Source organism: Ambystoma mexicanum, chromosome 6p, assembly GCF_040938575.1.
Source record: "Ambystoma mexicanum isolate Mex_15411 chromosome 6p, UKY_AmexF1_1, whole genome shotgun sequence".
NCBI classification, from domain to species: domain Eukaryota; kingdom Metazoa; phylum Chordata; class Amphibia; order Caudata; family Ambystomatidae; genus Ambystoma; species Ambystoma mexicanum.
The window spans coordinates 28,391,794-28,414,098 of record NC_090935.1 but is presented as its reverse complement, the minus strand read 5'-3'; the positions used below and the strand labels follow the sequence as shown (position 1 = coordinate 28,414,098).

At 48.0% G+C, this 22,305-nt stretch overlaps 1 protein-coding gene across 1 annotated transcript in view; it reads left to right on the top strand.

Moving 5' to 3' along the window:
- Window positions 1–22,305, top strand: part of LOC138511172 (CMRF35-like molecule 5) — a 147,569-nt gene that overhangs the window by 57,406 nt on the left and 67,858 nt on the right. Inside the window, exon 4 of the mRNA XM_069626679.1 lies at window positions 9,462–9,568. Coding sequence (XP_069482780.1) covers window positions 9,462–9,568 — 107 coding nt within the window. The remainder of the gene's footprint in view (window positions 1–9,461; window positions 9,569–22,305) is intronic.

Below are 22,305 nucleotides of genomic sequence, written 5' to 3'. Positions count from 1 at the left end.
GCTGGATGTGCCAGGTGGGTAGACAATGCAACCAGTGCAAAGTAGCCCTGGATGTGCCAGGTGGGTAGACAACGCAACCAGTGCACAGTAGCACTGGATGTGCCAGGTGGGTAGACAACATAACCAGTGCACAGTAGCACTGGATGTGCCAGGTGGGTAGACAATGTAACCAGTGCACAGTAGCGCTGGATGTGGCAGATGGGTGACAATGTAACTAATGCACAGTATCGTTGGATGTGGCAGATGGGTGACAATGTAACTAGTGCACAGTATCGTTGGATGTGGCAGGTGGGTAGACAATGTAACGAGCGCACAGTCGAGCTGGAAGTGGCAGGTGGATAGACAAAGTAACTAGTGCACAGTAGAGCTGGATGTAGCAGATGGGTAACAATGTAACTAGTGCACAGTAGGGCTGGATGTAGCAGATGGGTAACAATGTAACTAGTGCACAGTATCGTTGGATGTGGCAGGTGGGTAGACAATGTAACGAGCGCACAGTCGAGCTGGAAGTGGCAGGTGGATAGACAAAGTAACTAGTGCACAGTAGAGCTGGATGTAGCAGATGGGTAACAATGTAACTAGTGCACAGTAGGGCTGGATGTAGCAGATGTGTAACAATGTAACTAGTGCACAGTAGCGCTGGATGTAGCAAACGGGTAACAATGTAACTAGTGCACAGTAGCGCTGGATGTAGCAGATGGGTAACAATGTAACTAGTGCACAGTAGCACTGGATGTAGCAGGAGGGTAGACAACGTGACCATGACACAGTAGCGCTGGATGTAGCAGGAGGGTAACAATGTAACTAGTGCACAGTATCGTTGGATGTGGCAGGTGGGTAGACAATGTAACGAGCGCACAGTCGAGCTGGAAGTGGCAGGTGGATAGACAAAGTAACTAGTGCACAGTAAAGCTGGATATAGCAGATGGGTAACAATGTAACTAGTGCACAGTAGGGCTGGATGTAGCAAATGGGTAACAATGTAACTAGTGCACAGTATCGTTGGATGTGGCAGTTGGGTAGACAATGTAACGAGCGCACAGTCGAGCTGGAAGTGGCAGGTGGATAAACAAAGTAACTAGTGCACAGTAGAGCTGGATGTAGCAGATGGGTAACAATGTAACTAGTGCACAGTAGCACTGGATGTAGCAGGAGGGTAGACAACGTGACCATGACACAGTAGCGCTGGATGTAGCAGATGGGTAACAATGTAACTAGTGCCCAGTAGCACTGGATGTAGCAGGAGGGTAGACAACGTGACCATGACACAGTAGCGCTGGATGTAGCAGATGGGTAACAATGTAACTAGTGCACAGTAGGGCTGGATGTAGCAGATGTGTAACAATGTAACTAGTGCACAGTAGCGCTGGATGTAGCAGATGTGTAACAATGTAACTAGTGCACAGTAGCACTGGATGTAGCAGGAGGGTAGACAACGTGACCATGACACAGTAGCGCTGGATGTAGCAGATGGGTAACAATGTAACTAGTGCACAGTAGGGCTGGATGTAGCAGATGTGTAACAATGTAACTAGTGCACAGTAGCGCTGGATGTAGCAAACGGGTAACAATGTAACTAATGCACAGTAGCACTGGATGTAGCAGGAGGGTAGACAACGTGACCATGACACAGTAGCGCTGGATGTGGCAGGTGGGTAGACAATGTAACGAGCGCACAGTCGAGCTGGAAGTGGCAGGTGGATAGACAAAGTAACTAGAGCACAGTAGGGCTGGATGTAGCAGATGGGTAACAATGTAACTAGTGCACAGTAGCGCTGGATGTAGCAAACGGGTAACAATGTAACTAGTGCACAGTAGCGCTGGATGTAGCAGATGTGTAACAATGTAACTAGTGCACAGTAGAGCTGGATGTAGCAGATGGGTAACAATGTAACTAGTGCACAGTAGAGCTGGATGTAGCAGATGGGTAACAATGTAACTAGTGCACAGTAGGGCTGGATGTAGCAGATGTGTAACAATGTAACTAGTGCACAGTAGCGCTGGATGTAGCAAACGGGTAACAATGTAACTAGTGCACAGTAGCGCTGGATGTAGCAGATGTGTAACAATGTAACTAGTGCACAGTAGCACTGGATGTAGCAAACGGGTAACAATGTAACTAGTGAAAAGTAGCACTGGATGTAGCAGGAGGGTAACAATGTAACACGTGCACAGTAGCACTGGATGTAGCAGGAGGGTAGACAACGTGACCATGACACAGTAGCACTGGATGTAGCAGATGGGTAACAATGTAACTAGTGCACAGTAGGGCTGGATGTAGCAGATGTGTAACAATGTAACTAGTGCACAGTAGCACTGGATGTAGCAAACGGGTAACAATGTAACTAGTGAAAAGTAGCACTGGATGTAGCAGGAGGGTAACAATGTAACACGTGCACAGTAGCACTGGATGTAGCAGGAGGGTAGACAACGTGACCATGACACAGTAGCGCTGGATGTAGCAGGGGGGTAACAATGTAACTAGTGCACAGTATCATTGGATGTGGCAGGGGGGTAACAATGTAACTAGTGCACAGTAGCGCTGGATGTAGCAGATGGGTAACAATGTAACACGTGCACAGTAGCACTGGATGTAGCAGGAGGGTAGACAATGTATCCAGTGCACAGGAGCACTGAATGTGGCAGGTGGATATATTATGTAATGGCACATAACATGCCATATATCAGTTGCCCTTTTCTTAGGATTCTTCTCTGATGCCCCTTGCATTTGCAACCAGCTCCCCAGGCTGAGGGATATTGATTTTGAAAAAGATAGAGACATCTGGTTTACAATGTATGTTGCAAGTCTTTACACCAGTATCACCCATGAAGCATGATTTACTGTCTACTGACACATGCCAAACAGATGAGGTTTTTGTACTTTCTCTACTTAAGATTGTCCTGAGAAATAATGTTTTCAAATTTGGGGAAGGTTTTTTGCTTCAGACCTCTGGCACCTTTATGGGGGCAGGCATGGCCCCCGACTGTGCTAATACCTACATGCTTTATTTGGAGACACAGCACGTACTCAGCGATGGATGGAATATCTCAAAATGTACCTGAGATACATAGACGACATCTTTGGGATCTGGATTGACGCCTCTCTGAACTCTTGAATTGTATTTAATGTATGAATGATATACAGCATTGCATTAAATTCTCTACAGCCGACAAGTGCATTGTTTAGACGTTGAGATAATCTCTAGAGATAATACATTACAAACAACTATTTACACTAAATTGACTGATATTGGTGACTAGGTGTCACCTCAAAAAGAACTTTGGAAATTGTCCCTATAAATTAATTTTTGAGGTATAGACAATTTGGAGTTTCAAAAACATTTGAAGTTTTGAAACAGACATTTTCTAGCACATCAGTGTACTAAAGGCATTGTTGAACAAGCAGCGCAGCGAGCTGAGCAGATTCCAAGGGAAACATTGATGATGTCAAAGACTGGACCAACCTCAGCATATGTCACTACTTTCTCTGAACAAAGCTCAAGGATTTGAATAATTGTGAAACAAAATTGCCACTTAAACGTGATCCTACTTTGGATATACTTTTTTCTTCCCCTCCTACCTTTACCTATTATTATAAATAGTTATTTATAGCATGCTTAATACCCAGAGGTTTCTAAGCACGGACCCGGGGATCAAACCTGTGTTGCTCCACGTCGTTTTGCTTCCAAGGCGAGCGCGTTGGCCCCGAGCTATCCTTCCGAGACATTTAAAATGCAATTCCTTGAGAGATTCCTTAATCCCATTTGTGAACATGCTAAAAAACCATTGAATTATGAAGGGACACTAGCTTGTAACAACTGCCAGCATTGTAGCAGCATAATCAAAGTACAGACAGCTTCTCATCCATACTCAGGCAAGAAGACTACTCAAAGATACTCGTATGCTTGCGATTCCAAAAATGTCATATGCGGTCTCAGGAGCCTGTGTGGCTTATTTTATGTTGGAATGACTGGGAGAAAAGCAAATGGACGCAGCATAAGTCCTAAAAATCTAAAATCACCAGTAGGCACACATTTCACAGAGACACAACATAATGCAGCACAAACGTGATTTGTTATTCTCAAACAGAGTGTTCCATCGAGACGGGGTGGTGCTACCACTAAGACATTAATACAAAGAGAGGCATTCTGGGTAGAGTACCTTAATTCATTGAACCCAAATGGGATGAATGCTGAATGGGATTTGGCAAGTCACCTATAGGCTGAATAAGAGACTTGATGTTATTTTCTTTTCAACATATGCACACCTATTAGATACCCTGGATTGCTTAGGTTATCACTCGAGGAGATAGTGTGGGTAGCTGCTGAACATTTTGCTCAAGATTAATAAGCTGAGTTATCAACAGCGATCCAATCAGATTGTGAGCAGAATGTATCACTCTGACAGAAGGGCCTTAATGGGAATTGATTCCTTGAAAGTAAATGAGTGGTTCCAGATGTTTATCCGTCTCGGGAACGTCTGAGATATAAATCTATGCTTTGTGATAATTGATGTTATGTTATGACTAGATTGTGAGCAGAAATCTTGATCCTGACAGGACTGGCACATGACGCAGTTTGGGAATGTCACTTTCAGTCAACATAAAAACAACAGACAGCATTCTGTGTCATGTATCAATGATATGGGTGATTTTTGAATGATATTGGAGTTCGCATCAGGAGCATAGTCGATAATGATTACCCGGTTTGAAGTGATTAATCATAAGCCCACCAGACTAGGTGGTATATTTAAATATGGTGGCAGTTGTGTATAACCCTCTCATATTAAGGTTCACTTTCATGTCAGACGCCGATGTTACGTCTGAAGTTTTGGTTATATTTCGTGATCAACTTTAGATCAACTTCTTAGGATTGACGTTATCCCTCATGACTCTGAAACCTGGTGTGGTATACGCTTAGAGTACTGTATAAGGCTTTTCATTGTGTATTTCTTTTTGATGTAATGTCATAACGGGGGATGATAAGACTTCATGATAGAGGTATGAAGTTCAGAGGAGAGTTATCCTGTGCTTGGCAATATATGTATCTTCTGCATGAAGGGATTGCTTCTTTCATTGCTGGCATATCATAACCATATCAAGATGGCCGCCGCCGCGACCAGCCGCTGCTGAGCAGGGACTTCCTTCCCTGTCGCGCGGCAATATCACAGCAGTCTTTAAATCTAACAGGGACGGGGCACTAGACTAGTTCGCCAGATCTGAGCTCGTTCCACGTTCAGATTTTCACAGGTGAGATACACTGTACTTAGGCGCAGGATATTGAGATATAATAAAGGAGTTGATGGATATTTCGTTCATGCCTACGGGGGTTATTTTTTGTAGGTTACACTCTGTGAACCTGAATAGGGATCCTTCCTCCATACCTTACGTCTCCTGTGATTATCGGGGAGCGTTTTTGAACTATGATTATCTACTGGGAATCCATGACTATGCTTGCGGTTGCTTGATGATTTGCTGTGGTTACCCATTGGGGGGATTTGTTAAGGTGCTTTACTTCCACTTAGAGTGATTTCCTTTGAACACAGTGACATGGGTCCATCTTACCTTTTGTCAGTGGTCTATGTAGGTGAGCCCCTGCAGCTTTCCTCCCTTATTATGCTTTTTTGAAAGTGCGAGCATAGTGCACTGTGCCTGGCCTTTACATTTACAGAGACGGGCACACATATGCATTCAATCTGCGTGGGTTGAAGTTTGGAGAACATTCTTCTAAGAACTGCAGAGGTTGCTTGTGATGAATCATGGTGTGATGAACTCTACTCATGTGACTGGATGATATGCTATGATTTCCCTTGAAAAAGGATACATAATTATCCGAAACGCGTCGGGTGTTGTTCAGCAAAAAATATCAACATTGTGTTTGAATCTGAATTTGATAAATGGTTTGAAGGGGATATGTTCCTCCATTAGAGTGTACTGTGGTTACTGGTTCATCTAACTAGTCTTGTTGGTGTTAATTTGTTATATGTTTTCATTTGGACCAAGCGAGACACCCATATGCACGAGACGTTTAGTTACATTTCTGTTGTTAGGTAAGATTTGCACAGAATTGGTAAATCTTCCTGACCCGGGTCAACCCCAGAACTTTTTGCTTTACTAGTGGGATATTTTTCCTTAATACCTCAGTGAGTGGGAACCTTTTTCCACCCTCACATAATTTTTTACTCTTTTTATGGGTGTCATTTTTAAGACTCTCCCTAGTGTCTTTTTAAAGTTATCACCTTTAACAACTTACTGGCAATAAGTGCCTGTTGTTGCTGGGTTGCCCTAGGGGCTCCCCATTTAACTTTCTTGTGCTAACCTTGAGTGAACTACAGTTCCCAAGGGTAGAAAGGATCTTTGGATCCCTTTTACATTTTATTCTGTGAAGCCAGCACACCCCACCTTATGTGGAGTGCTGGGGAGATACAATGTATCCCCTTTCACATTTAAACTGTAACAATTCTGTTACAGGGACATGCTTACCTTTAATGGCTGGTGGCAGTGATGCCTTTTACTAATTTGGTGCACCTTTACCGCGGGCTGTGTTCACAGCTGCAGTAAAGGGACCTAAGGATGTCCATTTTTCCCAAAATGGCCCCTGTCTTCTTTTTTTGCCATTTTAGTGTTTCTTGTTGTTTCTTGTTCCTTCCTCTGACATCCAGAGTGGGAAATGCCTTTGTGTGATTTTTGTCTTCGGTGGGAGTCCCGTGGACTACCCGCCCAGGCTCCAGTCTGTCTGTGAGGGCAGTAAGCGAGGGAGGGGTCCAAAACTCCACAGCCCTTTGTCTTACACCTTGCTTGAATGGGGACAAATCCCAGTGGGGGGCTGGCTGTCCTGATTGGACAACCAGACCGCCCCTTCTTGTAAAATGCGGGGAGAGAATGCAGAGGTTGTTCTGTAATTCCTGATAAATACTGCGAACCTGGAAGCTGAAGCTATGTCGACCACTGGCACTTAAACCTAAGAGGAAGATGAAGGAAAAGCAGCTGATACAATTTCCAGCGACCAGAGATCCTGCTGTGTAACCGGAGCCTGCTGAAGCCCTTCCTTCCAATCGACCTGGGGACTCCAAATACGATGACCCCGACCCGGAGTCTAGTCATACCCACTAGACTCAAGAAGACCTGCATTGTGAGCCATCCCATGCATTGCTGCGGCCTTGCGTTGTTGCAATACCCCAATATCCTGGACCTCAAGCCATTGTGCGGTGAACGGTCTTCCGAATTCCGAATCTCACTGAAACTTCGTGGGCATCCTGGTGGATCTCCAGAGACACGAATCGAGTCCAAAAAGGCCCCTCACCAGAGTGCTGGACCTTTAAAACGACAAGAATTCAACCGCAATTTTCTGTCTTCGCCTGTGCTCCTTGAAAAGGTGCCAAAACCGCAGAACCGCATTCAGCCGTGAGGGAAACCTTGCCTAGAGCCTTCTTCATCGATCCCTACTGCAAAGTCCCTTCTGAGGTCTTGTTTTCAGTCTCCACGTTAAGAAACCCACTGACCGGGTATATGGCTGCAGACCGTGAAGTTCTCCTGCTGCAAAATCTTCTCCAATGCTGAGGTAGTGTGTTGGCTTGGGGATGTACTTACCTTAAGCCTGTTAGGATTTCTGTGTAGCTGTGGGTCGTTTTCTGTGATGGGGAGGCCTCTCATCCAGTGCACCCAGTCCCAATGCTAGAGTCCTGCGAGGGTGTCTTCTGCGGAGCCCCGGGAACCTCTTCTAACCCTAGAAGTAAAGTACTCACCTGTTTGCCCTGTTTTCCTAAGGAACTTTGACATTTGCTACTAAAGAACCTATTCTGACACTGCCTGTTTGACACTAGACCCTAGTGATCCCCCCCCCCCTTCTGCCACTGAGAACATTCATGCTCCAAGAATAAGGGAACGACTTTCAAGGGATTTGGACTTCTGTCTAGAAAAGAAAATATGTGTTTAAAAGTTACTTACTTGGAAAGAGTTGGTTGGTAACTGTAATTCTAAGAGTGAACAGTTACAAAAGTTCTTACTGGTCTTGAATGTGTGATGCACTAGTCTTAAAAGTATGGTTAACATCTTTTATTCCTTAGCAACTGTTTTTCCAGTCTAATAGAAAGTAGATGTGAAGGTATTTTACTCTCCTTCGATTAGGTTGTGCCTCTTCCCAAAAGTAAAGTGTTGGTATCACCAGATTAGTCCTTTGAGGATAATTGTATGAGTGTCCCCCAACTGGGTCTTGCTTCCCCTGACTTGCTGCTAGCCCGTCCAGAATAAGTCTGCATAAGGTTGTTGCCTACCTAGAATAACTTTGAGTCATTCAGTAAAGTGTGACATTGGGTTTTACTTTCCCCTTCATTGTGAGGTTAAAAAAGTATGTGGGTTTTACTTACCTTGTGTTCGCTGTGTGCCATCCAAAAATAAGTTGTAAGAGTTATTGCTTATCTCTATCTGTGGTTCACTGATTTCAAAAGCACCTGTAATTGTATATTACATCCTTAGGTTTTGCTCACCTAGTATAACTGCATGTTATCACAAAAGTAGTTATAGGTTTTTACTGCAACTAGAATAAGTGTTTCACTATTCACCAAAAGTATATTGTCCAATTGACTCATTATGTGATTTGTACTGAGACTCATTATACAACTGGAAGGGTCTACTGCCCTTGCATTACTCAATGTAATTGTAAAAGTAACTATTGGTTTTTTACTCCCCAAGAATAGGCTTGACCTATTCTGAATGTGTATGGAAAGGTTTTGACTTCTCTAGAACTACTGTTAGTTACATCAAATAAGGTCTATACTTGGGTCTGTGTACTTTCAAGTATAGTGTTGTGTCTTTATACTGTGATTTCATATAATGTGTTAGTACTTACCCCTAGATTTATCTGGGCCTACCTGTATTTAAATAAATCCTTTATTTTTACATACATAGTGATTTAGTGTTTCTTTGGATCATTTGTATGACAATTTCACTTGTAGTGATTCTACTGCCCTCTCTCCCTCCTAAGATAAGCCTGGCTGCTCTGTCTACGCTACCCTGAACTCAGGTGGTACAGCCTTCTACTAAGAGTGGAGTCTTGTACTGCCGCAGTTGAAAGGTTTTACTAAGCCCTTGGGCTTCAGAAAAACTGTCCTAACAGGATCTATGTGATCACTGAGACCAAACATAATTGCGACGGCTGAAAATGCCGACTTTTTTTTTTTATTAAACCCTCTTTGCACCACATAGATATGGGGGGCGAAACCCCCCTGCAATCTCCCAATACTGCTATAATATACTATACCCCCCACATATATATGTGGTGTAAGGAGGGTTTCAAAAAAAAAAAAGTCTGCATTTTCGGCTGTCGCAATTCTCAGGTCAACAGTTTTGTACGATTCCTCTTAACATCTGTACATGTTATTTAAGGATATTTTGAACTGGAAATTGTGCACTCCCACTTGGAACATGTTTATGATAATAGCCATTGTTTCTTACTCTCTTACAGACCTCCTGGTTTGCTGCTGGTGTACCTAGTGCCCGCTGTTGGTGTACTTCTTCTGTTGCTGTTGGCGTTTGTGCCTCTCATTCGATCAAGGAGAAAGAAAAAGCAAGGTGATCAATAAAGTTTCTAGGCATCATCCAAAGGTGTGATAACACAGTTATGCATAGCAGCAGTAGGCACAAATACCTCCAGACGGGCACCAGGTACATACCGTGTGCCAGCATGTGGGTTACAGCCTCCATTGACTCAGTACATCAGTAAATACCAGGACTCAGTACACCAGCACATACTGTGTGCCAACATGTAGGTCACAGCCTCCACAGACTCAGTACATCAGTACATACTGTGAGACACCATGTGGGTCACAGTCTCCACAGACTCAGCACATCAACACATAGTGTGTGCCAGCATGTGGGTCACCCCCCCATGGACTAAGTACATCAGTACATACTGTGTGCCTAGATGTGGGTCACACCCTCTATGGACTAAGTACATCGGTACATACTGTGTGCCACAATGTGGGTCACAGCCTCAATGGCCTCAGTACATCAGTACATAATGTGTGCCAACATGTGGGCCACACCCTCCATGGCCTCAGTACATCAGTACATACTGTGTGCCATCATGTGGGTCACAGCCTCTATGGCCTCAGTACATCAGTACATAGTGTGTGCCAGCATGTGGGTCACACCCCCCATGGACTAAGTACATCAGTACATAGCGTGTGCCAACATGTGGGTCACAGCCTACATGGCATCAGTACATCAGTACATAATGTGTGCCAATATGTGGGTCACAGCCTCCATGGCCTCAGTACATTATTACATAGTGTGTGCCAACATGTGGGTCACAGCCTCCATGGCCTCAGTACATCAGTACATAGTGTGTGCCAACATGTGGGTCACAGCCTCCATGGCCTCAGTACATCAGCACATAGCGTGTGCCAACATATGGGTCACAGCCTACATGGCCACAGTACATCAGTACATACTGTGTGCCAACAATCGGGTCACAGCCTCCATGGCCTCAGTACATCAGTACATAGTGTGTGCCAACATGTGGGTCACAGCCTCCGTGTCCTCAGTACATCAGTACATAGCGTGTGCCCACATGTGGGTCACACCCTCCATGGACTAAGTACATCAGTACATAGCGTGTGCCAACATGTGGGTCACAGCCTACATGGCATCAGTACATCAGTACATAATGTGTGCCAATATGTGGGTCACAGCCTCCATGGCCTCAGTACATCATTACATAGTGTGTGCCAACATGTGGGTCACAGCCTCCATGGCCTCAGTACATCAGTACATAGTGTGTGCCAACATGTGGGTCACAGCCTCCATGGCCTCAGTACATCAGCACATAGCGTGTGCCAACATATGGGTCACAGCCTACATGGCGACAGCACATCAGTACATACTGTGTGCCAACAATCGGGTCACAGCCTCCATGGCCTCAGCACATAGCGTGTGCCCACATGTGGGTCACAGCCTCCATGGCCTCAGTACATCAGCACATAGTGTGTGCCAACATGTGGGTCACACCCTCCATGGCCTCAGTACATCATTACATACTGTGTGCCAACATGTGGGTCACAGCTTCCATGACCTCAGTACATCAGTAAATAGTGTGTGCCAACATGTGGGTCACAGCCTACATGGCATCAGTACATCAGCACATAGTGTGTGCCAACATGTGGGTCGCAGCTTCCATGAACTCAGTACATCAGCACATACTGTGTGCCCACATGTGGGTCACAGCCTCAGTGGCCTCAGTACATCAGTACATAGTGTGTGCCAACATGTGGGCCACAGCCTACATGCTATCAGTACATTAGCACATAGTGTGTGCCAACATGTGGGGCACACCCCGATGGCCTCAGTACATCAGTACATACTGTGTGCCAACATATGGGTTACACCCCCCATGGACTAAGTACATCAGTACATAGCGTGTGCCCACATGTGGGTCACAGCCTCCACAGACTCAGCACATCAATAAATAGTGTGTGCCAGCATGTGGGTCACACCCCCATGGACAAAGTACATCGGTACATACTGTGTGCCAACATGTAGGTCACAGCCTCCATGCCCTCAGTACATCAGTACATAGTGTGTGCCCACATATGGGTCACAGCCTCCATGGACTCAGTACATCAGTACATAGTGTGTGCCAACATGTGGGTCACAGCCTCCACAGACTCAGTACATCAGTACATACTGTGTGCCAACATATTGGTCACAGCCTCCACAGACTCAGTATGTCAATACATAGTGTGTGCCAGCATGTGGGTCACACCCTCCATGGACTCAGTACAACAATACATTGTGTGTGCCAACATGCAGGTGACAGCATCCACACACTCAGTACACCAGTACATAGTGTGTGCCAACATGTGGGTCACAACCTCTATGACCTCAGTACATCATTACATACTGTGTGCCAACATGTGGGTCACAGCCTCCATGGCCTCAGTACATCAGCACATAGCGTGTGCCAACATATGGGTCACAGCCTACATGGCCACAGTACATCAGTACATACTGTGTGCCAACATGCGGGTCACAGCCTCCATGGCCTCAGCACATAGCGTGTGCCCACATGTGGGTCACAGCCTCCATGGCCTCAGTACATCAGCACATAGTGTGTGCCAACATGTGGGTCACACCCTCCATGGCCTCAGTACATCATTACATACTGTGTGCCAACATGTGGGTCACAGCTTGCATGACCTCAGTACATCAGTAAATAGTGTGTGCCAACATGCGGGTCACAGCTTACATGGCATCGGTACATCAGCACATAGTGTGTGCCAACATGTGGGTCACAGCTTCCATGAACTCAGTACATCAGCACATACTGTGTGCCCACATGTGGGTCACAGCTTCAGTGGCCTCAGTACATCAGTACATAGTGTGTGCCAACATGTGTGTCACAGCCTCCATGGCCTCAGTACATCAGTACATAGGGTGTGCCCACATATGGGTCACAGCCTCCATGGACCCAGTACATCACGACATAGCGTGTGCCAACATGTGGGTCACAGCCTACATAGCATCAGTACATCAGTAAATACTGTGTGCCACCATGTGGGTCACACCCCCCATGGACTAAGTACCTCAGTACATAGTGTGTGCCAACATGTGTGTCCCAGCCTACATGGCATCAGTACATCAGTACATAGCGTTTGCCCACATGTGGGTCACAGCCTCCATGGCCTCAGTACATCAGCACATAGCGTGTGCCCACATGTGGGTCACAGCCTCCATGGCCTCAGTACATCAGCATATAGTGTCTGCCAACATGTGGGTCACAGCATCCATGGCCTCAGTACATCAGCACATAGTGTGTGCCAACATGTGGGTCCCAGCCTCCATGGACTCAGCACATCAGTACATAGTGTATGCCAACATGTGGGTCACACCTCCCTGGACTAAGTACGTCAGTACATACTGTGTGCCAACATGTGGGTCACAGCCTCCATGGCCTCAATACATCAGTACATACTGTGTGCCAACATATGGGTCACAGCCTCTATGGCCTCAGTACATGAGTACATACTGTGTGCCAACATGTGGGCCACACCCTCCATCGCCTTAGTACATGAGTACATACTGTGTGCCGATATGTGGGTCACAGCCTCCATGGCCTCAGTACATCAGCACATAGCATGTGCCAATATGTGGGTCACAGCCTACATGGCCACAGTACATCTGTACATACTGTGTGCCAACATGCGGGTCACAGCCTCCATGGCCTCAGTACATCAATACATAGTGTGTGCCAACATGTGGGTCACAGCCTCCATGGACCCAGCATATCCGTACATACTGGGTGCCAACATATGTGTCACAGCCTCCATGGACCCAGTACATCAGTACATAGTGTGTGCCAACATGTGGGTCACAGACTCCATGGCCACAGTGCATCAGAACGATACTGTGTGCCAGCATGTGGGTCACAGCCTCCATGGCCTCAGTACATAGCGTGTTCCCATATGTGGGTCACAGCCTCCATGGACTCAGTACATGAGTACATACTGTGTGCCAACATGTGGGCCACACCCTCCATGGCCTTAGTACATGATTACATACTGTGTGCCAATATGTGGGTCACAGCCTCCATGGCCTCAGTACATCAGCACATAGCGTGTGCCAATATGTGGGTCACAGCCTACATGGCCACAGTACATCAGTACATACTGTGTGCCAACATGCGGGTCACAGCCTCCATGGCCTCAGTACATCAGTACCTACTGTGTGTCAACATGCGGGTCACAGCCTCCATGGGCTCAGTACATCAGTACATAGTGTGTGCCAATATGGGGGTCACAGCCTCCATGGCCTCAGTACATCAGCACATAGCATGTGCCAATATGTGGGTCACAGCCTACATGGCCACAGTACATCAGTACATACTGTGTGCCAACATGCGGATCACAGCCTCCATGGCCTCAGTACATCAGTACCTACTGTGTGCCAACATGTGGGTCACAACCTCCATGACCTCAGTACATCAATACATAGTGTGTGCCAACATGTGGGTCACAGCCTCCATGGCCTCAGTACATCAGCACATAGCGTGTGCCAACATATGGGTCACAGCCTACATGGCCACAGTACATCAGTGCATTCTGTGTGCCAACATGCGGGTCACAGCCTCCATGGCCTCAGTACATCAGTACATAGTGTGTGCCAACATGTGGGTCACAGCATCCGTGTCCTCAGTACATCAGTACATAGCGTGTGCCCACATGTGGTTCACAGCCTCCATGGCCTCAGTACATCAGCACATAGCATGTGCCAACATGTGGGTCACACCCTCCATGGCCTCAGTACATCATTACATACTGTGTGCCAACATGTGGGTCACAGCTTCCATGACCTCAGTACATCAGTAAATAGTGTGTGCCAACATGTGGGTCACAGCCTACATGGCATCAGTACATCAGTAAATAATGTGTGCCAACATGTGGGTCACAGCCTACATGGCATCAGTACATCAGCACATAGTGTGTGCCAACATGTGGGTCACAGCTTCCATGAACTCAGTACATCAGCACATACTGTGTGTCCACATGTGGGTCACAGCCTCAGTGGCCTCAGTACATCAGTACATAGGGTGTGCCCACATATGGGTCACAGCCTCCATGGACCCAGTACATCAGTACATAGTGTGTGCCAACATGTGGGTCACAGCCTCCATGGCCTCAGTACATCAGTACATAGGGTGTGCCCACATATGGGTCACAGCCTCCATGGACCCAGTACATCACTACATAGCGTGCGCCAACATGTGGGTCACAGCCTACATAGCATCAGTACATCAGTACATACTGTGTGCCACCATGTGGGTCACACCCCCCATGGACTAAGTACCTCAGTACATAGTGTGTGCCAATATGTGTGTCACAGCCTACATGGCATCAGTACATCAGTAAATAGTGTTTGCCCACATGTGGGTCACAGCCTCCATGGCCTCAGTACATCAGCACATAGCGTGTGCCCACATGTGGGTCACAGCCTCCATGGCCTCAGTACATCAGCACATAGTGTGTGCCCACATATGGGTCACAGCCTCCATGGACCCAGTACATCACTACATAGCGTGCGCCAACATGTGGGTCACAGCCTACATAGCATCAGTACATCAGTACATACTGTGTGCCACCATGTGGGTCACACCCCCATGGGCTAAGTACGTCAGTACATACTGTGTGCCAACAAGTGGGTCACAGCCTCCATGGCCTCAGTACATCAGCACATAGTGTGTGTCAACATGTGGGTCACAGCCTCCATGGCATCAATACATCATTACATACTGTGTGCCAACATATGTGTCACAGCCTCCATGGCCTCACTACATGAGTACATACTGTGTGCCAACATGTGGGCCACACCCTCCATGGCCTTAGTACATGAGTACATACTGTGTGCCAATATGTGGGTCACAGTCTCCATGGCCTCAGTACATCAGCACATAGCATGTGCCAATATGTGGGTCACAGCATGCATGGCCAAAGTACATCTGTACATACTGTGTGCCAACATGCGGGTCACAGCCTCCATGGCCTCAGTACATCAATACATAGTGTGTGCCAACATGTTGGTCACAGCCTCCATGGACCCAGTACATCAGTACGTAGTGTGTGCCAACATATGTGTCACAGCCTCCATGGACCCAGCGTATCCGTACATACTCGGTGCCATCATATGTGTCACAGCCTCCCTGGACCTAGTACATCAGTACATACTGTGTGCCAACATGTGGGTCACAGACTCCATGGCCACAGTGCATCAGTACGATACTGTGTGCCAGCATGTGGGTCACAGCCTCCATGGCCTCAGTACATAGCGTGTTCCCATATGTGGGTCACAGCCTCCATGGACTCAGTACATGAGTACATACTGGGTGCCAACCTGTGGGCCACACCCTCCATGGCCTTAGTACATGAGTACATACTGTGTGCCAATATGTGGGTCACAGCCTCCATGGCCTCAGTACATCAGCCCATAGCATGTGCCAATATGTGGGTCACAGCCTACATGGCCACAGTACATCAGTACATACTGTGTGCCAACATGCGGGTCACAGCCTCCATGGCCTCAGTACATCAATACATAGTGTGTGCCAACATGTTGGTCACAGCCTCCATGGACCCAGTACATCAGTACGTAGTGTGTGCCAACATATGTGTCACAGCCTCCATGGACCCAGCGTATCCGTACATACTCGGTGCCATCATATGTGTCACAGCCTCCATGGACCTAGTACATCAGTACATACTGTGTGCCAACATGTGGGTCACAGACTCCATGGCCACAGTGCATCAGTACGATACTGTGTGCCAGCATGTGGGTCACAGCCTCCATGGCCTCAGTACATAGCGTGTTCCCATATGTGGGTCACAGCCTCCATGGACTCAGTACATGAGTACATACTGGGTGCCAACCTGTGGGCCACACCCTCCATGGCCTTAGTACATGAGTACATACTGTGTGCCAAAATGTGAGTCACAGCCTCCATGGCCTCAGTACATCAGCCCATAGCATGTGCCAATATGTGGGTCACAGCCTACATGGCCACAGTACATCAGTACATACTGTGTGCCAACATGCGGGTCACAGCCTCCATGGCCTCAGTACATCAGTACCTACTGTGTGCCAACATGCGGGTCACAGCCTCCATGGCCTCAGTACATCAGTACATAGTGTGTGCCAATATGTGGGTCACAGCCTCCATGGCCTCAGTACATCAGCACATAGCATGTGCCAATATGTGGGTCACAGCCTACATGGCCACAGTACATCAGTACATACTGTGTGCCAACATGCGGGTCACAGCCTCCATGGCCTCAGTACATCAGTACCTACTGTGTGCCAACATGTGGGTCACAACCTCCATGACCTCAGTACATCAATACATAGTGTGTGCCAACATGTGGGTCACAGCCTCCATGGCCTCAGTACATCAGCACATAGCGTGTGCCAACATATGGGTCACAGCCTACATGGCCACAGTACATCAGTACCTACTGTGTGCCAACATGTGGGTCACAACCTCCATGACCTCAGAACATCAGTACATTCGTTGTGCCAACATGCGGGTCACAGCCTCCATGGCCTCAGTACATCAGTACCTACTGTGTGCCAACATGTGGGTCACAACCTCCATGACCTCAGTACATCAGTACATTCTGTGTGCCAACATGCGGGTCACAGCCTCCATGGCCTCAGTACATCAGTACATAGTGTGTGTCCTCAGTACATTAGTACATAGCGTGTTCCCACATGTGGTTCACAGCCTCCAATAGCCTCAGTACATCAGCACATAGCATGTGCCAACATGTGGGTCACACCCTCCATGGCCTCAGTACATCATTACATACTGTGTGCCAACATGTGGGTCACACCCTCCATGGCCTCAGTACATCATTACATACTGTGTGCCAACATGTGGGTCACAGCTTCCATGAACTCAGTACATCAGCACATACTGTGTGCCCACATGTGGGTCACAGCCTCAGTGGCCTCAGTACATCAGTACATAGTGTGTGCCAACATGTGGGTCACAGCCTCCATGGCCTCAGTACATCAGTATATAGTGTGTGCCAACATGTGGGTCACAGCCTCCATGGCCTCAGTACATAGTGTGTGCCCATATGTGGGTCACACCCTCCATGGCCTTAGTTCATCAGTACATAGTGTGTGCCAACATGTGGGTCACACCCTCCATGGCCTTAGTACATCAGTTCATAGTGTGTGCCAATATGTGGGTCACACCCTCCATGCCCTCAGTACATCAGTACATAGTGTGTGCCAACATGTGAGTCACAGCCTCCATGGTCTCAGTACATCAGTACATAGTGAGTGCCAACATGTGAGTCACAGTCTCCATGGACCCAGTACATCAGTACATACTGTGTGCCAACATGTGGGTCACATCCTCCATGGTCTCAGTACATCAGTACATAGTGTGTGCCAACATGTGGGTCACACCCTCCATGGCCTTAGTACATCAGTACATAGTGTGTGCCAACATGTGGGTCACACCCTCCATGGCCTCAGTATATCAGTACATAGTGTGTGCCAACATGTGAGTCACAGCCTCCATGGTCTCAGTACATCAGTACATAGTGAGTGCCAACATGTGAGTCACAGCCTCCATGGACCCAGTACATCAGTACATACTGTGTGCCAACATATGTCTCACAGCCTCCATGGACCAAGTACATCAGCACATAGCGTGTTCCAACATGTGGGTCACAGCCTCCATGGCCTCAGTACATAGCACATAGCGTGTGCCAATGTGTGGGTCGCAGCCTCCATGGCCTCAGTACATAGCACATAGCGTGTGCCAATGTGTGGGTCGCAGCCTCCATGGCCTCAGTACATAGCACATAGTGTGTGCCAACATGTGGTTCACAGCCTCCATGGTCTCAGTACATCAGCACATAGCATGTGCCAACATGTGGGTCACACCCTCCATGGCCTCAGTACATCATTACATACTGTCTGCCAACATGTGGGTCACAGCTTCCATGACCTTAGTACATCAGTAAATAGTGTGTGCCAACATGTGGGTCACAGCCTACATGGCATCAGTACATCAGCACATAGTGTGTGCCAACATGTGGATCACAGCTTCCATTAACTCAGTACATCAGCACATACTGTGTGAACACATGTGGGTCACAGCCTCAGTGGCCTCAGTACATCAGTACATAGTGTGTGCCAACATGTGGGTCACACCCTCCATGGCTTCAGTACATCATTACATACTGTGTGCCAACATGTGGGTCACAGCTTCCATGACCTCAGTACATCAGTAAATAGTGTGTGCCAACATGTGGGTCACAGCCTACATGGCATCAGTACATCAGCACATAGTGTGTGCCAACATGTGGGTCACAGCTTCCATTAACTCAGTACATCAGCACATACTGTGTGCCCACATGTGGGTCACAGCCTCAGTGGCCTCAGTACATCAGTACATAGTGTGTGCCAACATGTGGGTCACAACCTCCATGGCCTCAGTACATCAGTACATAGGGTGTGCCCACATATGGGTCACAGCCTCCATGGACCCAGTACATCACTACATAGCGTGTGCCAACATGTGGGTCACAGCCTACATAGCATCAGTACATCAGTACATACTGTGTGCCACCATGTGGGTCACACCCCCCCATGGACTAAGTACCTCAGTACATAGTGTGTGCCAACATGTGTGTCACAGCCTACATGGCCACAGTACATCAGTACACACTGTGTGCCAACATGCGGGTCACAGCCTCCATGGCATCAGTACATCAGTACCTACAGTGTGTCAACATGCGGGTCACAGCCTCCATGGCCTCAGTACATCAGTACATAGTGTGTGCCAATATGTGGGTCACAGCATCCATGGCCTCAGTACATCAATACATAGTGTGTGCCAATATGTGTGTCACAGCCTACATGGCCACAGTACATCAGCTCATAGCATGTGCCAATATGTGGGTCACAGCCTACATGGCCACAGTACATCAGTACATACTGTGTGCCAACATGCGGGTCACAGGCTCCATGGCCTCAGTACATCAGTACCTACTGTGTGCCAACATGTGGGTCACAACCTCCATGACCTCAGTACATCAATACATAGTGTGTGCCAATATGTGGGTCACAGCATCCATGGCCTCAGTACATCAGCACATAGCATGTGCCAATATGTGGGTCACAGCCTACATGGCCACAGTACATCAGTACATACTGTGTGCCAACATGTGGGTCACAGCCTCCATGGCCTCAGTACATCAGTACCTACTGTGTGCCAACATGTGGGTCACAGCCTCCATGGCCTCAGTACATCATCACATAGCGTGTGCCAACATATGGGTCGCAGCCTACATGGCCACAGTACATCAGTACCTACTGTGTGCCAACATGTGGGTCACAACCTCCATGACCTCAGTACATCAGTACATTCTGTGTGCCAACATGCGGGTCACAGCCTCCATGGCCTCAGTACATCAGTACCTACTGTGTGCCAACATGTGGGTCACAACCTCCATGACCTCAGTACATCAGTACATTCTGTGTGCCAACATGCGGGTCACAGCCTCCATGGCCTCAGTACATCAGTACATAGTGTGTGCCAACATGTGGGTCACAGCCTCCATGTCCTCAGTACATTAATACATAGCGTGTGCCCACATGTGGTTCACAGCCTCCATGGCCTCAGTACATCAGCACATAGCATGTGCCAACATGTGGGTCACACCCTCCATGGCCTCAGTACATCTTTACATACTGTGTGCCAACATGTGGGTCACACCCTCCATGGCCTCAGTACATCATTACATACTGTGTGCCAACATGTGGGTCACAGCTTCCATGAAATCAGTACATCAGCACATACTGTGTGCCCACATGTGGGTCACAGCCTCAGTAGCCTCAGTACATCAGTACATAGTGTGTGCCAACATGTGGGTCACAGCCTCCATGGCCTCAGTACATCAGTACATAGTGTGTGCCAACATGTGGGTCACATCCTCAGTGGCCTCATTACATCAGTACATAGTGTGTGCCAACATGTGGGTCACAGCCTCCATGGCCTCAGTACATAGCGTGTGCCCATATGTGGTCACACCCTCCATGGCCTTAGTACATCAGTACATAGTGTGTGCCAACATGTGGGTCACACCTTTCATGGCCTTAGTACATCAGTACATAGTGTGTGCCAACATGTGAGTCACAGCCTCCATGGTCTCAGTACATCAGTACATAGTGAGTGCCAACATGTGAGTCACAGCCTCCATGGACCCAGTACATCAGTACATACTGTGTGCCAACATGTGGGTCACAGCCTCCATGGTCTCAGTACATCAGTACATAGTGTGTGCCAACATGTGGGTCACACCCTCCATGGCCTCATTACATCAGTACATAGTGTGTGCCAACATGTGAGTCACAGCCTCCATGGTCTCAGTACATCAGTACATAGTGAGTGCCAACATGTGAGTCACAGCCTCCATGGACCCACTACATCAGTACATACTGTGTGCCAACATATGTCTCACAGCCTCCATGGACCCCGTACATCAGCACATAGCGTGTTCCATCATGTGGGTCACAGCCTCCATGGCCTCAGTACATAGCACATAGCGTGTGCCAATGTGTGGGTCGCAGCCTCCATGGCCTCAGTACATAGCACATAGCGTGTGCCAATGTGTGGGTCGCAGCCTCCATGGCCTCAGTACATAGCACATAGTGTGTGCCAACATGTGGGTCACAGCCTCCGTGTCCTCAGTACATCAGTACATAGCGTGTGCCAATGTGTGGGTCGCAGCCTCCATGGCCTCAGTACATCAGCACATAGCGTGTTCCAACATGCGGGTCACAGCCTCAATGGCCTCAGTACATAGCACATAGCGTGTGCCAATGTGTGGGTCGCAGCCTCCATGGCCTCAGTACATAGCACATAGCGTGTGCCAATGTGTGGGTCGCAGCCTCCATGGCTTCAGTACATAGCACATAGCGTGTGCCAATGTGTGGGTCACAGCCTCCATGGCCACAGTGCATCAGTACGATACTGTGTGCCAGCATGTGGGTCGCAGCCTCCATGGCCTCAGTACATCAGCACATAGCGTGTTCCAACATGTGGGTCACAGCCTCAATGGCCTCAGTACATAGCACATAGCGTGTGCCAATGTGTGGGTCGCAGCCTCCATGGCCTCAGTACATAGCACATAGCGTGTGCCAATGTGTGGGTCGCAGCCTCCATGGCCTCAGTACATAGCACATAGTGTGTGCCAACATGTGGGTCACAGCCTCCATGGACCCAGTACATCAGTACATACTGTGTGCCAACATGTGGGTCAGAGCCTCCATGGCCACAGTGCATTATTCCGACACTGTGTGCCAGCATGTGGGTCGCAGCCTCCATGGCCTCAGTACATAGCACATAGCGTGTGCCAATGTGTGGGTCGCAGCCTCCATGGCCTCAGTACATAGCACATAGCGTGTGCCCACGTGTGGGTCGCAGCCTCCATGGCCTCAGCGCGTCACTTATTGAATCAGGAGGGCATGAGCAGTTCGTCATATAATAGGTGGTGAGCGCCTAATCACTGCAGGTGACTGCAGTGCACCTTCTCTGGAGGAGTCTGGTTTTAGTTTTGCCTCATGGCTGGCGCTTTAGCACCTGCTCTGGCAACACAATGGGCATAGAGCAGGAAGGAGGGAAGATGGAATTGGATCTGCCTTCTCTACACTCCTGGATCCGGCATTGGCCCCTTGCTTCATGAGTGTGGGGTTTCTATTGGCTGTCTCTGCTGTCACTCAGATAGGAGCCTCTGCAGAAG